Genomic DNA, 16,068 nt, shown 5'->3' on the forward strand with positions numbered 1-16,068 from the left:
TATATTCCTTTTAATTAGCTCTATTAAATACATAGCTAGTAATGAGAAGCCAAGCTTCAGTCATGGCTGAAACATTTGAACTGTAATTTTGAGATTAAAGAGCCAACTAAATTACTTTTAGCATTTAGGACAAAACTGGAAAAGCATTTGAATCCATCTTCAAAAAGCAGATTCCTTGTTTTCCTTTTCCTTTTTCTAATGCCCTGAGGAGATTTCAGAACACCTGTCTTCCACAGGATATTCCTCTGTTTCACAAGAAAAGATTGGCTTGCCTGAATGCAGAGAGCTGAGGTAAAATATGTGTGTGAAGAAGCAGATCTGAGAAATACACCTAGATTTCTTCTGTTCAGCTCCATCATTGTCTGTGGGAAAGCTTTTCTGTAATGACTGAAATAAAGATGAACTAAAATGAAAGGGAAACATACCACTGTGGGGTAGAACTAGCACAAAACTGAAGCATTAGAAAGCAAAAGTAGGCACTTGCAGAAAGATTCTTTGTAGTATTTTTCTACTGAAGAAGTCAGCCCACTTACTGAGATTACAGCCTTCAAGAATAACCAGAGGAACAGCTAATCCATGTATCCATGTATGCAGTCTAATTCTGCTCTGTTTCTGCATCTGAAAAGCACTTACATGGGATGGATTAATAAGTTATGGAAACAAAAAAGGCAGTCAGCTGAGCAGCAGTGTTCTTGGTTTTAATAAGAATCTCCCTTTGACAAAGAACTGCTATTTTTGCTCTCGCATCTGAAAATTTCCGAAAGGATTTTTTTTTTTCTTAATATGTGCCTTTGTGATCTTCCTGGGTTTTCATCAACATACCACATCTTTTGGGTCAAAGATTTTCATTAAATGTATGTCAAATAAATTCCCCGCTTTCAACTGCAAGGATGGAGAAAGCAGCAGATCTCTGTGCTTTCAGGTGCCATAAATTAAGACTTCACAGACCGTACACCCCAGCCAACGTCAGAGCTGGATCAGTGCCCATAGAAAAAAGGTTGCCTGCAAAATGTGTAGCACCTGCTCATGAAATGCTTTGTAAAGCTGAACTAATATTTTAAATTGTTGCAAGCAGACTCTGGAAGCCATTGACAATCTGGCATAAGAAGTTCCTTGGTTTTTTGTTTTACATTTGGGGAATATTCAACAGCTGAGTTCACAGCAGTGGGTACCATACTTGTGCTGATATACAAACTGTCAAAAATAACACCCTGTAGTTGAGACTTTCATTATGTTCTTTTTCTAATATTTAGGCAGATGTGCCGAAGCAGAAGCAAAGTGGCTCTCCTTTGCACTAAAGAAGGTAAGAGAAATGCATGTTTCTGAGAGAACAAAGGTATTTTTAAAGATATGTTAAATGTATTCGAACAAATTCAGTTGTTTAGTGTCATTTAATTCTGATATTTTACTTCTGCAACATCCAATTTTGCATTGCCTCTTTTTCTTCCGTGCTGTATTAAATTTTAGCAACTTTTGTTATTTTGGACTATGAGGTTCTCTATAGTACTAGCTTAATCTGCTCTTGCAAAATGAGTTTTGTCAGCAGTCAGCTTCCAAAAATTAATTTGAGAAAACTTCTTGAAGAAAATATTATTTATGACAAGAGAGGTTACTAGGTGACATATCTGGGAGTTGAATCTGTGATCTGTTTAGCTGTGAATCTCAATCACAGAAGAACGTAAATTAGAAAACTACAGACCAAATCTGGAGGCACAGTGGATTGTGCAATATTAAGTTTTTCTGTTGAAAAACACAGAAATCCTTCTTCTTGAATAATAAAATGTTCAACATACAAGGCGATCTCTGCTGAAGAACACATACATTATGAATTTCCTGCCATGGAGAAAATTAATCAGAAAGTATTACCTAAATTTGGGAGAGTAATAAAAATATTTACTACTATTACCTGAGAATAACACCCCAAAGGAGCCTGTGAAAGCTATTTGCTCCTGACATATTTTGCTTTAAGAGCACATAATGCTCCTTGACCGCAGACGTTACTTAGGTGAACACAGAAAGGATTAAAAATTACAAATTTAATTTATTTCTCTACCAGAGATATCTGCAATGTCAGCATACCTTCCCTTGAGATGTGAATTGCAGAAACTGGTGGTGTTCTTTCATTCTCTGAATCACACTGAGCATAAACAGGATAAGTAATAGCAGTCTGTCATTTTATTAATCCAGAATATAAAGTAAAACGAAAGTGAAGGGCAAACTAATTCAGGCAATTCCTATCTGCCAGGCAAATAGGAATCTGGTATAATTTACACTCTAAGTCTGTTTATAAAGTGGAATGGGTAGAGTACTGGAAAACCTTGGACTCTGCAAATATTTCCCTTAGGAATTTCCAAGAGCGAAGCAAGCTTTGTGTCTTGCAGCTAAGTAAACGTTTTGACATGCACCTCACACCTGGCTTAAGCAAGTGCTTATTATTGCTGGCCTGATTTTTCCAGAAACATTCCTTCTGGATAGTACAAGTAGCACAAAGACATTGTTAGCTGTCAGAAAGACAGTGATATGAAACCAAGAATCCTTCCCAAGGGCAGCCAGTAACTCTGTTCAAGATAATCATCTTTATCAGTTTAGCTTGGTTAATAATTGGACTGAGCAGGTCAAAATTAATCTCAGGAGACAAATCCCTTTATAGAAAAAGAGGCATAAAAATGGCTCAGTGTGTTTGATATTAACATGTGGTTTTTGATGACTTCAGATACTGTACTGTTCAGTGTAATTTCATAACTCTGTTAATGTTGTTCTGTGGCCACAGTTTTTCTTCCAGGTCTTGCATACTCTGTGTTTGTGGTAACAAATTACTCCCTTCTGCATCTGTTTCTCACTAGACTGTGGCCATCGCCCTGCTGCTCGCATGAACAAAAGGATCCTTGGTGGCAGGACCAGTCGCCCGGGCCGATGGCCATGGCAGTGCTCTCTGCAGAGCGAGCCAAGTGGACACATATGTGGCTGTGTTTTGATTGCAAAGAGATGGGTCTTAACAGTGGCACACTGCTTTGAAGGGTGAGAGGAGCTCAGTTTTACTGTTTGTGTACAAATTAGATGTAACTTGCACGTGAGAATTACAAAGTGCACCCTCCATTACCAAACATATTGGCAGCAAGTTATGACCTTTGCAGAACAGCAAGAAGCCTGTTTTTAGAGACAATAACAAAGAGTAAATGGTATAAAACAACATCAGGCTAGGTTTTGACATTCATTTTTGTCTCTGCTGATGAAAGCTAAATGAATCACAGAATTGTAGGGGTTGGAAGGGACCTCCAGAGATCATCGAGTCCAACCCCCCTGCCAAAGCAGGTTCCCTACAGCAGGTGACAGTCAGTCCTGCTGATTTTCAGCAGGAAACCAAAGAGAAAAAGAAGACCAAAACTCTAATCTGATAGGTCTCACACAACGCCATAGATTTAAAAAAAGAAACATTCTGGGCTACAGCATAGAAATGACCCTGAAAAATGCTTTGGTCATTAAAAAATAAAATACAAGTATTTAATCATAATGTAAGTGACGTACTGAAGTTTTCTGATTATAAACTCTCTGTGACTTCATTATCATTGTCAATCACTAGAAAGTCAATATTAACCACTAAGTGCTTCATGGTCTATGAGGTCTCATGGCAGAGACTATGGAGAGCAGAGAAGGTTTGTGTAGCTTTGGAACTGTCTTAGTCATTGTCAGCTTTCTGATGGAAACCAATTTTCTTTTTAAAGAATTTGATGAAAGTGCATTACCTCATTAGTTTTGTCTTGTTCTGAAGTTATTTGTATTTTAAAGATATTGAAATGTTTCCTGCTGTAGTCAGCAAATCTTTTTTGCTGGGTGGTTGTCACCAGTGCTTAATCTTGCTTAAAATTGGTTTGTGCTCACTGGAAATTTTTGGACTGCACTAAACACCTTTATTTCTTTTTAAGCCAATAGAAGTTCTGTGGTAGACATGTAAATGTACTTCAGTTTCTACAGATGAACATTTCTTTCTAACTCTAATGATTCTTTTTCTTCAGCAATAATTTTGTTTCTGTTTGTTTCTGAAACACTGAATCCTTTGGAATTTTTTTTTCCCCTCTGTGTCTCTTAATGTAAAGAGATGTGTGGACAGAACACTAAGAGATGTGGCTAAAGGGACATGGTAGGCCAAGTTTATGTCTGGACTTGGTGATCTTGAAGGTATTTTCCAACCTTGTTAATTATATGTTTGATGTAAAAAGTCTTTTTCACTTTTGTATTCAAAATGCCCTAAAGTAGAAAGCAGATAGAAAATTTTTTAAAATGCTAAGATATTTTGGTTTATCAATTCCTTGAGTTATGTGGAGAATATTTCTTCTCTTCTGCCTCTCTGATGAGATTAAGGATATGTTTCCAAGGACCTGAAATCTTTACAGTCTTTGAGTATTGTTTCCTACAGCAACAGTAAAATCATTCCCAGTGCCACAAAGTTTCTTTGAATTTACTAAACCAGCCAGTTAAGAAATTAAAGCATATTTTAAAGTGCTCCGGTGCATTAAATAAAAAATATTTTGTGAAGTCTGGGATGCAAAATATAAAGACTATACCAGTAATGCAGTACGCAACGTTAATGCCATGAACATTTGTGGAGATTGTAAATGGAAAGGAGCTACATTAAGCAGAGTCATTTGCTTGTTTCATTGGCCCCTACTGTTTTTCCAGATCTGTTTGAAATGCTTTACAGCAAAGCATCCATGACATTTAAAGTTTTTTTACTCAATAGTAGGGTAATACTTTCTGGCTGAGACTTCTCATTGCTCTGAGCAATGTTCTTTTTCAATGCTCATAAAAACAATAGGATACTCCTACCACTTAAACTTGAAACATCTTGGAAAAACACAAATTAATTATGATTTTAAAAGGACAGTTGTAGTCTGAAATACAAGAATTCTCAAGGAACTCAGATAAAAATAGTCTTTATTTAACAACCAAATCTCTTTCAAAATTTTAGAAATGACAATTCTGTTGAATACTGTTAAAAAGCTGAAATTTCACGCTTTAATTTACATTGCTATAATTAAGCTTCAGTCTCTTCAAAGAAACTTAGTTCCATGGAACTATCTCAATTATTCAGAAAAAGGGACTTTTCTGAGGATCTTAGAATCACAGTCTCATTAGAACTCGTGACTTATTTTCATTTACAATCAAGAAATTACATCACCTAACACTTTAATGAGGTCTGTGTTTTCTTATGTCTTTACAAATCCTAGCTTAATCCTCCCATTTGCACCATATCCATCATTTTTTGTGATCAGGGGAATTTGTAAAAAACTTGTAAACAATAAGAGACTTTTTTACATGACATCATAGAAGATTTAATTCTCATAACTGAATTGCATCTGTGAGATTCCTTTGCGGTTTCAGCTTGAGTTACTGCTGTGAGCATCATACTGATGCACAATACTGTCACTCCTAGAGAAATGAGTTCATGCTCACCAGAGCGCAAATGAGCACCTAGGGACCTGGGAGGATCCAATTTTGAGATTCTTGGGTATTTAGTACAGCAAGCAATAGGTGGTAATGTACCTTCCGAGGCTGTGAGCTAGAATTTTTTCAGTAGCAGTTAGGAAGGGAATGGAAAGCATTGTCTTTTGTTGATCAGTAATGATGCCTAAGCATTTGCTTTTTTGTAGCATTTCTATCATGTACACAGGCTTGTGAAGTACAGTATGCAAAAAGTCAGGGAGAAAGAAAACCTCAGGTTTTTAAATTAAAAAGAACTTGAATTCAATTTCCTGTTTTCCTGTTTGTTCCTAAAGGAGAGAAAACGCAGCTGTCTGGAAAGTAGTGTTTGGGATAAGCAATCTTGATCATCCATCAAGCTTCATGCAGACCCGATTGGTGAAGTCCATCATCTTGCATCCACGCTACAACAGAGCAGTCGTAGACTACGATATCAGCATTGTACAGCTAGATGAAGATATCAATGAAACAAGCTATGTAAGACCTGTCTGCTTGCCCAGCAAGGAACAGTTGGTACAGCCAGATACCTACTGCTATATCACAGGCTGGGGACACATGGGCAACAAAAGTAAGATGAACACTTTCAGGAATATTGGGAAAACATGTTAAGAATCTACTGGGTTAATCAAATAAGTGATCCCACTACAAAGTTTTATCCATTAATACTAATGCTGAACTCAATTCACAGAATCAAGAATTGCAGGAGTTGGAAGGTATCTCAAGAGATCATTGAGTCCAACCCCCCTGCTAGCACAGGCTCCCTATAATAGGTTGCACAGGTAGGCGACTAGTTGGGTCTTGAATAGCCCCACAGAAGGAGACTCTACAACCTATCTGCACAACCTGTTCCATTGCTCTGTCACCCTCATTCTAAGGAAGTTCTGCATGTTAGTACGGAACTTCTTATGTTCAAGTTTTAGGCCATTACTCCTTGTCCTATCACTACACACCACCAAGAAGAGTCACATCATTTGCCTTCCACATCCCCTCATATATTTGTAAACATTAATCAGATCTCCCCTCAGTCCTCTTTTCCTCAGGCTGAACAGAGCCAAGTTACTCAGCCTTTCCTTATACAGGAGGTGCTCCAGGCCCTTTATCATCCTTCCGGTCCTTCACTGGACACCTTCTAGCAGATCCCTGTCCTTTCTGAACTAGGGAGCCCAGAACTGAACACAGTAGTCTAAATGTGGCATCACCAAGGGAGAGCAGAGAGGAGGATCACCTCCCTTGGCCTGCTGGCCGTGTTCTTTTTAATACACTCCAGATTAAATACCAAGGATCTCTAACTGGTCTTGAAGGGAATCCAACTGTTGCTTTTATTTTTTTCCAAATCATCAGCCTAAGTTTATGCTCCTAAATCCATATTCAGACGTGATGTTTGATTTTTCAGAAATGCAGAAGATCTAGAAACTCCTATCAAGAAAGTCACCTGAAACTGGTTATCATTTAACTCACTTAGGCTGTCTTTAGAATTGTATTGAGATAAGAACCATGTCAGATCATTGCTGGGGGTAACATTCTTAGTTCAGTGGAAACTGGAGATACTGAAAGCAAAGGCATACAGGCTGAACGAACAATTTTCTTGAGCCAATGCTCTGTGTCACACCCCTGGCTTGTGGCAAGATTTATTCTATCAAGGCTTAATCACAAGTGTTGTCTCTGAAGAGAAATATTACTGTGTTTTTTGTGCTCAGTTGCCCCTGAAATCCTTGGGTCCCATTGGAAGAACATTTATGTTATATAAATATCTGTTTTGATAGACTTATCTTGGGTCTCTTCCAACCCAAGCTGTTCTGTGGTTCTATGATCTTTCATGCACCAAATGCAAAGTATCCTGGCCCCAACCCTGTTAGCTCTATCCATTATGTTTCTCCCTTCTCTGTAATAGCAATTTTCAGAAAGGCTGTTCTGTACACTGGATAAGGAAATTTTCCTTTCAATACTGCTTCACCCGTAGTAGCCAGGTCCATATATGTGGCAAAAACTAAATTTGCACTAGTGAGGAACATGCTGTTCAGAAGCAGCTCCAAATCTATCAATCTAAAACTACATTTTATGTAATGGCAGGAAAAAAGTAACAGAAAGCTTTTGTACCTCTGGTAAGTAGAAAAATGTTATTTGCTAGCTAATGTGGTTTCAGCTTTGTTATTAAAGGCTTTATGTTAGAAAACTGCAAAAACCATCTTGGTTTAGTATTTCATGTTCTGGGTTTAACAGTTTACCTTCGAATTTGAGCTAAGTCAGCTGCTCGCAGTAGAATGAAGTCCTGAATGTGAGAAGTAATTTCAGTATCCTTTGAAATCTGATTCCCTGATACATTAAGTTGAATTTACCCAAATGTAACTCATGCTTGTGTTTATACCAACCTCGACTGCGAGAGATACTAGGATTAAAATGAAGAGTTAACTCCTTCCTCTGCTTCACATTACTGCTTTCCAGCCAGTACTGCCCCATCATAAAAGTCCCGTAACACATCACATAAAGGTACTCTGCCTCCTCAGTCTTCAGTATTGTGCAAATGCACAATAAAGTGTGTCAGCAACACACATGTGCTTGGTCATCCTCCTGAATGCAACATATACAGACTTGGCTGAGGAATCTTCATCATGAATCCTGCAATGCAACCATGAAAAAGAAGACCCACAAACATCTGAGCTTCAATCTAGACCTATGTGTTTTTGTTTTATATGTTTATATATATATATATATATATATATATATATATATACACACATGTTTATATACACACACAGATAAAATAATATTCAGATCTGAAGGAAATATTTATCATATCTCAAAGATCCATCACAGATAAATATTTTCATATGTCCATGTGTTTTAATACTTATTTCTGTTTTTCAGTGCCTTTTAAGCTTCAAGAAGGAGAAGTGCGCATCATTTCCTTAGAGCAATGCCAGTCGTACTTTGACATGAAGACCATTACCAGCAGGATGCTGTGCGCAGGCTATGAGTCTGGCACCGTAGACTCTTGCATGGTAGGCCTTATCTCTAAGGAGAAAGCTAGAAGTACTTCTAGACATCAAAGTTCTGTGACATTTATTAGGTTCAGCATACTTTATCTAGTATAGAAATGTCTACAGTCTCTCGACGTGTTTTAACCCAGCTGTTATTGTTGCTGGTGCAACCAGTAGGTGGCCATTTGACATGGGGCGTTGACCAGATCACTCTCAGCAGTCTCCTTCATCCTCAGTGACTCTGATGCTGTGAAACTGAAATCAACTCCAGTTTATGGAAATGAAAAGCTGATGTTCTGAGGTTTTTGTGTATTAGTGAACCAATAGACTCACTTTTAAAATAACAGTAAGCCATTTGCAGGTACTTTTTTGTATAGTTGAAAAAGGAAACAAATATGGGTAAATGTACGCTGCTACATAGTTGGGCAGAGCAGCCAGTCCTTACAGCTGGGTTACTTATTAAAGACAAATCACTCCAGGAACTGGGAAAGAAGCTTTTGCCATGTGACTACTGGCTATGTATAGCCTCTGATTTTCTTTCGTATTGCAGGGTGACAGTGGAGGACCACTTGTGTGTGAGCAACCTGCAGGACGCTGGATGTTGTTTGGTTTAACATCTTGGGGCTCTGTCTGCTTTTCCAAGGTTTTGGGACCAGGAGTTTACAGTAATGTGTCACATTTTATTGACTGGATTGAAAAACAAATATATATCCACACCTTTCTGCTGAACTAAATCCAGATGGTAAGAATTGTGCTGACAAACAGCAGGAAAATGGAATCAACCTTCAACACTGAAGATTTCGCAGTCCAGAAATTCTGTGAAAAGGAGTCCCAAGCTCTTTCTATTTTTTTTTTGTGGAGCTATGGGATATGCAGTGTATGCTCATAGTTGACCCTCTGCTGGTGAATACACTTTGGGGTAGAATTAATAATCTTTTTTTTTTTTTCTTTTAACTCTTGTGGTGCTATTCCAAGCACAGCAAAATGCTTAAAAGAAAAGAAACAGTCACTTTCTTCCTTTCAGATATTCAAACTAAGCAGTAGCACAGAATAGAAAAACTTTTTAAATGGCCTATTTTAATACTATTCGATTTGTAGCACATGCATCTTCTCTCACTGTCACAAGGTGCAGACTCAGTGCATTCAGACAACGCTGGCAGGGCACAAATTCACCAGGGCCATGCCAAAGGCTGCAAGTATGGAAAAGGTGGCAGGGCTCGTGCGTTCTTGCAGCACAGGGCATGGTGGTACAAGCACAGGTTCGAAGGGGCTGAGTAAACACAGTCTGCCCCTCAGAGTGGCCAACATGGGTAGGGCACTGCAGCGTACTGACTCTACTGCTCTGTTCCGGGGGCCAGCTGGTGTACCTCTTCAGGCTGCTGTGTGGCACTAGTCAGCCAACAGACCCATAATACTATTTACTACTATTATCTACTACTATAATACTACTACACCTAAAACCCACGTTTTGTTTATCAGCCTCTTTGGATCATTTTTCCCAAATTCCTACCACTTAAGTTTTCTAAAGCTTCTGTGTCTCACAGTGTCCAGAAATGCCCACTTCCTGACAGCCCTACACAGAGTTGCACATTTATTAAAGCTGTGCCCCACTAGCTTCTCTTCCCTATTTTTTTTATCTATTCATAATGTTCAATCTATTAAGCATGCACTGACAACCTCTAGTCCTCTGGAAACACAGCGTCAGTAAAGCCACTGCAAATGCTTTTGCCTCAAGAGTAAGCTATTTGGAGCATCTGGGGAGACATGGAAAATGTAGATATAAAGTGCAAAAGATGCAGTGTGAGCAAATATGAGAAATAATACTGAGAAACTTACTGAGTAGAATACTACTGAGTATTTTTGGGTAGGCTTCTAGTATTTCGCATTGAGTTTAATTTTGCTTAACAAGATAAAACAATCTGGAGAGAGAAAAAGGCAAAGAGAAATCTATATGGCAGACGATTTGAGCAGAAAGTGGAATACAAATGTGTAATAGAAATGTTAAGCAAAGCACAACAGCTTCATCAGCAAAAGCCCAAAGGAGCCCCACTGAAGTGCTTGGTGGCAAAGTGCTCTGTGCAGTGATAAGAAGCCAAGCCTTGACTTCAAGAGTCTGGCTGAAAAAAAACCCACAAGAAAACAGCAAACAAACCCACAACACTTTACAATGAAGCTTACAGTGGAGCTTGGCATTGGCACCTTTCTACAGCTGGAGGAGAGTTGTTTCTTACTAACTACTGTAGCTGGTGACATGCACAGCTCATGGCTTTTCAGAAAGCCAGAGAAGGACGAGTCAGGAAGTGGAGAATTTCACTGGGGAGTAATGCAAGGGTGTTTCAGCCTCAGGCATACAGTAACTCTCAATGCTACCTCTGGTGTGCCCCCATGGCAGCATACAGGACCTTGTCAGCACAATGCCTGCCATACATGGAAACCTACATTAGAACAGCTGATAACAGAGATTTCAGGTAGAATAAGTCATGTTACAACTAACCTACACAGCCCAGACTATTGCTTCAGTGAAAAGTTTGCCTCTGTAACATTAGACATACTGGACAGATTCAAGAAGAGCATTATTAATTAATACTCAGTATTTGTCGTGGATTCTGAAAACCCTATTTAAATGACTTTTGTATCACTGTTTGATGCTCAGAAAGAAAACCTCCCTAGGCTTTGCTAGTTTTTCCTTTTTCCTTTTTTTTTTTTTTTTTTTTTTTTAAAGCATATTAAGAATTTTGCTTTTTCTGTAACAGAAAATGCTCTTTCCCCAGATAGAAAGTTACAGAGACCATGTTTTTCCAGTGCAGGCAGGCTGCAGGTGGAGCACGTTAGTGGTGCCCTTGCTTCAAGGCTATGTGAGCCGCAGCTCTCCCTGCTGCAGCTCTCTCTGGGGCCAGGCTCTCTGCAGCACAGCACAGGCAGCAGTTCTGCAGGCTTGGCCTTCTGGAGGTAAGAACAAGTAGGAGCTGTTGTGAATCTAGCAGCTTCCCTGACTAGAAGAAGCGGTTCACACCTCTGAATTAAACAAAGGACTGAAGTACATTCAGTCATTTTGCACAAATATTAGCACTACCAAATGACAGTATGTGAAATAATAACATACTTCAATTAATTAGGTTTGGCTCTGCGACATTCTATTTGCAGTCCCTCTCAGGAACCAAAAGAGAGTATTGCTTAAACAAAGGGCCCAGCCTCTCCTGTTTGGGGTCATGTGGAAGATATAATAAAACAAACTCCAGCCCACAGGGCTGCAGCTTTCCCCCACAGCTGTCTGCCACCGCATTCCATGTAAAGAGGAAATTTGTAATTTTATAAATGTATTTTTATACTGCTTTTTTCTATGTGTGCACATCAAATAGGCAAGTATATTCCTCCTACTACTACCTTGAAACTATTTCATATGTGCTGCTGTAACGGCGATGGCCACAACCACGCTATATGTTCCTTACAAGCATAGCCTCACTGCGAGGTGACACTGTTGGTTTCACTTCTACCATGACTGTGCAGCCAAATGGAAGCAATGTCATACGGACAGCCGATGTGCTTCTTTCTTCACTGTACTAATAAAAATTTACAATAATTTTCCTAGTAATGTCTCTGCTTCAGGTGTTTCAATCTTCCCAGAGACTCAGTGACAGTGTGAAGAGAGTAGTGACAAAATTATGACTTCAGCACTAATTCCTAAAAACAGGTTTGAAATGGTATTGAACTGCTCTTATCTGGTTTGTCATGCACTGCTGACAGCTCTGCTTGCATCACAAATTGGTGGAGGGTTTGGCACTAAACCTCCTCTGCAACTTGTGTAGGGAACCTGCTTTGGCAGGGGGGTTGGACTCGATGATCTCTGGAGGTCCCTTCCAACCCCTACAATTCTGTGATTCTGTGATTCTGTGTGAACTTCTGGTTTCTTCTGCACATATGCATCCAGTACAGAAAAATACCAAGGACAGCACTATCAACAACAATTTGGGATTTAAATAGTTGAAAAATTAACATGTTTGGTTATATGGCTTTCCTCAGGCCAGCTAAGGACACAGCTCCTTACAATCAGGATGCTGAATTTCAATGCATGAAGATTTTGAAATAAAAAATACAAGCATGCAGAAACATGAAACAGTTAAAATTTGGCTTTTAATTGCAGTCAGCAGTAAGGCACCTGGGACCATGAAGACAGGAGTAAATAAACCAGAGTAAAACACAAACTAGTAACACAAAAACCACACGGAGATTCAAGTGTTAGAAAATTCTTAGCACATACATCTTTGGGATGTGATCGCTGCCTCCTGCAGGGACTGAGGACTACCTGGAGAAGCAGCAGCCCGGGGAGCAGTGGTGCTTCATGCTCTCATGCTGCAGCCAGTGGCACTGTGGGACAATCAGAACATGGCTTAGAGAATCCAGCTCAGTGTGCCCCATAAGCAGGACAGAGCTGGGCTGTGAAGTCATCCACTACATGAAGGCCGTGGCTTTTGCCACCTGCAAATGCTCAGTGCACTCACTGTTGCTGAAGAAAAGTGGAGAAAAAAAAAAAAAAGGGAATTTTCTGGCAGATCAAATGTTGCACAGCAACCTGTGAGTTAAAGCTGATCTAAGCACAGTCACAAAGTTGGGGCCAAAGTTGGGGCAGAGGCTGAAAATTGGTGTTTGCTTTTTTTTTTTTTTTTTTAAACCAATAACCAAAACATTAAACACTGTGCTGACTTTTCTGACATCTGCAAAACACCTGTGAGATGATCTTAAAAAGCCCACCTTCCAAATGGCAAAGTCAGGTCATGCTGTGCAAAAGCAAACAAGGGACTGTGATGTCTCCAGTGCTAAAAAATAATAATAAAAAACTTTCAACTACTGAGAATGGAGGATGATTAACATGCACCCCTCATTTGGTACCACTTTAGATATAGCCAATTAACAATTTGAGGCTTTTATTAAAGACTCAGTGTCTACATCTCCCAGTTTAGTAAGAAAAAGAGAGTGATCATGGTAGACAGTCATTCAACTTTTTGGGCTGTTTGTCCATGTATGGGAACTGCTGAGTCACGGCCTGAACCTCTGACTGATCACTCTGATTGATCACCAAATGAGTCAGCCAGAGGAGCACAGGTGAAGGCAATTTAGACCTATTTAAGAGCTGACTACTATTAGGGAAGGATCTCTTCTGGAGATCTGCTCTGCTGGAGTTTTGTAAGTGAGCCCAGAATAGAGGTAAGCTTTCTATCTATTCTCTTTTTGTTATCATAATCTGCTTTGCCAAACTCTCTTGTTTATTTTGTAATTATAACATCTTAATATTCATGTGCAGAGAAAGCTGACATTTGCAGTCAGGACACCTGGAGTCCTCTCCTAGCAAGTTAACCCCAGCAGTTACATCTCTTTCTAGTCCCCTTAAACACTTCTGAACCCGGTTCTGGGATTGAATTTTCCAACTGCAAAAAATGTAAGAGTATTACAAAATATAAAATAATTAGATTATAATAGAAATGCAAGTTACAGCTTGAACCAGTGACTGAGCACTGGTAGGAAGGCAGGGCCAACCCAGGGGAGCTCAGGTGCATGCAATACACCTGAGTGACCAGAAAGGGTGGGGTCAAGATCCAGACCTCATTTAAGGGTTGGTAATGAAGATAAGGGCATCCTGCTGGAGAACCTTGTATGTCTGAGGCCTTTTAAAGATGAGTAGCTGTTTCTCTGTCCACTGCTGGTGTGTTTGAGCAAATTCTCACTCACTGCAGCCTGGGATCTTGCTGCTCTGCTGTCACTGTGCTTTCCATCATGTTACATTATGTAAAATATAGGAGTACACAAGCAAGTATACCAAAGCCACATAAAAATAATAATTATGAATCTACTTAGGCTGGATGCAATCTCCAAGAACTTGAATGTTTACTCTCATTTAGAAGGTGGGCACTACGTGTGTTAGAACTTATCAAAATTGTTTTGTCAGATGTTGAACCAAATTTAAAAAAAAAAAAGTGCCTGTTGTCACTGGCTCTTTCCACTGTTTTTCTTCTATAGGCTAAACAAAAGGATATTTTTGTTCTTGCTAACTATGAGGATGGAATCAGCACTAATTACATTGTGCCATCTGAAATTTCTGGCAACATGTGGTGACCTGCATCTGAATGAACCTAGTGTGCTCTTGGTATCTGCCCAAAATAGCAGCAGCTGTCTCAGACCTCACAGCGTTTGTTTAAATTCTTTCAGAGATCATAGGAGATGTGGAATATGTAATGTTGCTCATTGGCATGGAACGCTCATGGTTCAATTAAAAAGCAGAGCCATTGCCCCAAATATGGTAACTGAAAATAAACGCAACAGATCTCGGCAATTTGGAATCAGAAAATTTGAGAAAGAAACAGAGCAAAAATTGGCTCAATAATCATAATTATCTGCTGCAGTTTAAGGAAATAGTTTATTTCAGTAAGTGCTAGCAGACACAAACAATTTCACAGATTCCTCCATAAATTGGCCATATAACTTTTTGGGCAGGAAAGTAAAAAGGAAACAATATTTAGAAAGAGTCACACTCATCTCAGCTTACATGGTGTGAAGAGCAGTGGGGAACTGGCAGAGGTGGAACATCTCCAAGACATTTACACAACAGAGCTCAAATTTGAGGTATACAAATGGCTACACAGTCTTTTGAGCAGCATTTAGCAATGCTCATGCTGTTTAATATGAAAGTCTGGAGGAATGTGAGAACAACTGAGAGTGAAAAAGAGAAATGCCATTAGTTACAAGCTGCTGTATCTGAAGACACTCAGGAACTTCCCATCACCACTTGCAGATGATTTTCCAGGGCAGGCATGAGTTTAAAAGTCTAGAGAAAAGTCAGGCAGCCAATATCCAAGTTGGGTGAGGAGAAAAAGATAAGTCAGTAGTGAATGAGATGAAAGGAAAAAAGGGGACAGAGGGGATGTAGCAGGAGGATGAAGTACCCTGGAGAACAAGAAGCTGCACAAAGATTTTCTGTGGGAATGTGAAGGAGATATGGGATTTCTATGTCTCATCCAGGGCACTTTCCTCATGGCTTAAATAGTGTTTGGATCATGCTGAGACGGTCATGGAGGAGCTAGACCACAGTGGTTAAGATAATTACTGTATTAAAAACATTAGAGAAGTTTTGTAATAAACAATCTAAAACCACTACATCTAAGCCTTTCTGCTTGCTTCCTATCTCAGTAAGCTATGAATTCCAGGCAATGCTGTGATAATAGGACAGGAATGCAAGGGAGTAGCATGGCTTGTGATAGAATGGATTTTATCTAAACTGAATCTGTAGGTCTATAATTCATACCATGTCCTGTCTGTAGGAGGCATTATGCAGTGTTGCATGAAAGAGAGAAGCAGTATGCAAAGTATACTGCATGAGAAAATAAAACCTCTAGCCATTTAGACCTTTAACACTTCAATAAATCACTGAAAAGCTTTACAAACTCAAAAGCTTTTAGGTAAATGAGTGCATCATCTACCTTGGCTGGGGGAAAAAAAAAAAAAAAAAAAAAAATCGTAGCATACACCGGCAGTTATTCTTGGATTTTCAATGGTTCACATTCCAACTTTGTAAATAACATTAAACCATTTTGTGCACATAACAAAGAATTCAAACCTGCTT

At 39.2% G+C, this 16,068-nt stretch overlaps 1 protein-coding gene across 1 annotated transcript in view; it reads left to right on the forward strand.

The window, feature by feature from the left end:
- The window catches only part of CORIN (corin, serine peptidase), a gene marked incomplete at both ends in the record, with an annotated part of 119,193 nt that extends 110,004 nt beyond the window's left edge, over nucleotides 1–9,189 (forward strand). Inside the window, 5 exons of the mRNA XM_079534872.1 lie at nucleotides 1,254–1,303; nucleotides 2,844–3,018; nucleotides 5,775–6,046; nucleotides 8,344–8,477; nucleotides 9,007–9,189. Of these exons, the coding sequence (XP_079390998.1) occupies nucleotides 1,254–1,303; nucleotides 2,844–3,018; nucleotides 5,775–6,046; nucleotides 8,344–8,477; nucleotides 9,007–9,189 (814 nt within the window). The remainder of the gene's footprint in view (nucleotides 1–1,253; nucleotides 1,304–2,843; nucleotides 3,019–5,774; nucleotides 6,047–8,343; nucleotides 8,478–9,006) is intronic.
- Between the last annotated feature and the right edge of the window lie 6,879 nt (nucleotides 9,190–16,068).

The sequence above is a fragment of the Tetrao urogallus genome, assembly GCF_951394365.1.
Source record: "Tetrao urogallus genome assembly, chromosome: 4".
Taxonomy (NCBI): domain Eukaryota; kingdom Metazoa; phylum Chordata; class Aves; order Galliformes; family Phasianidae; genus Tetrao; species Tetrao urogallus.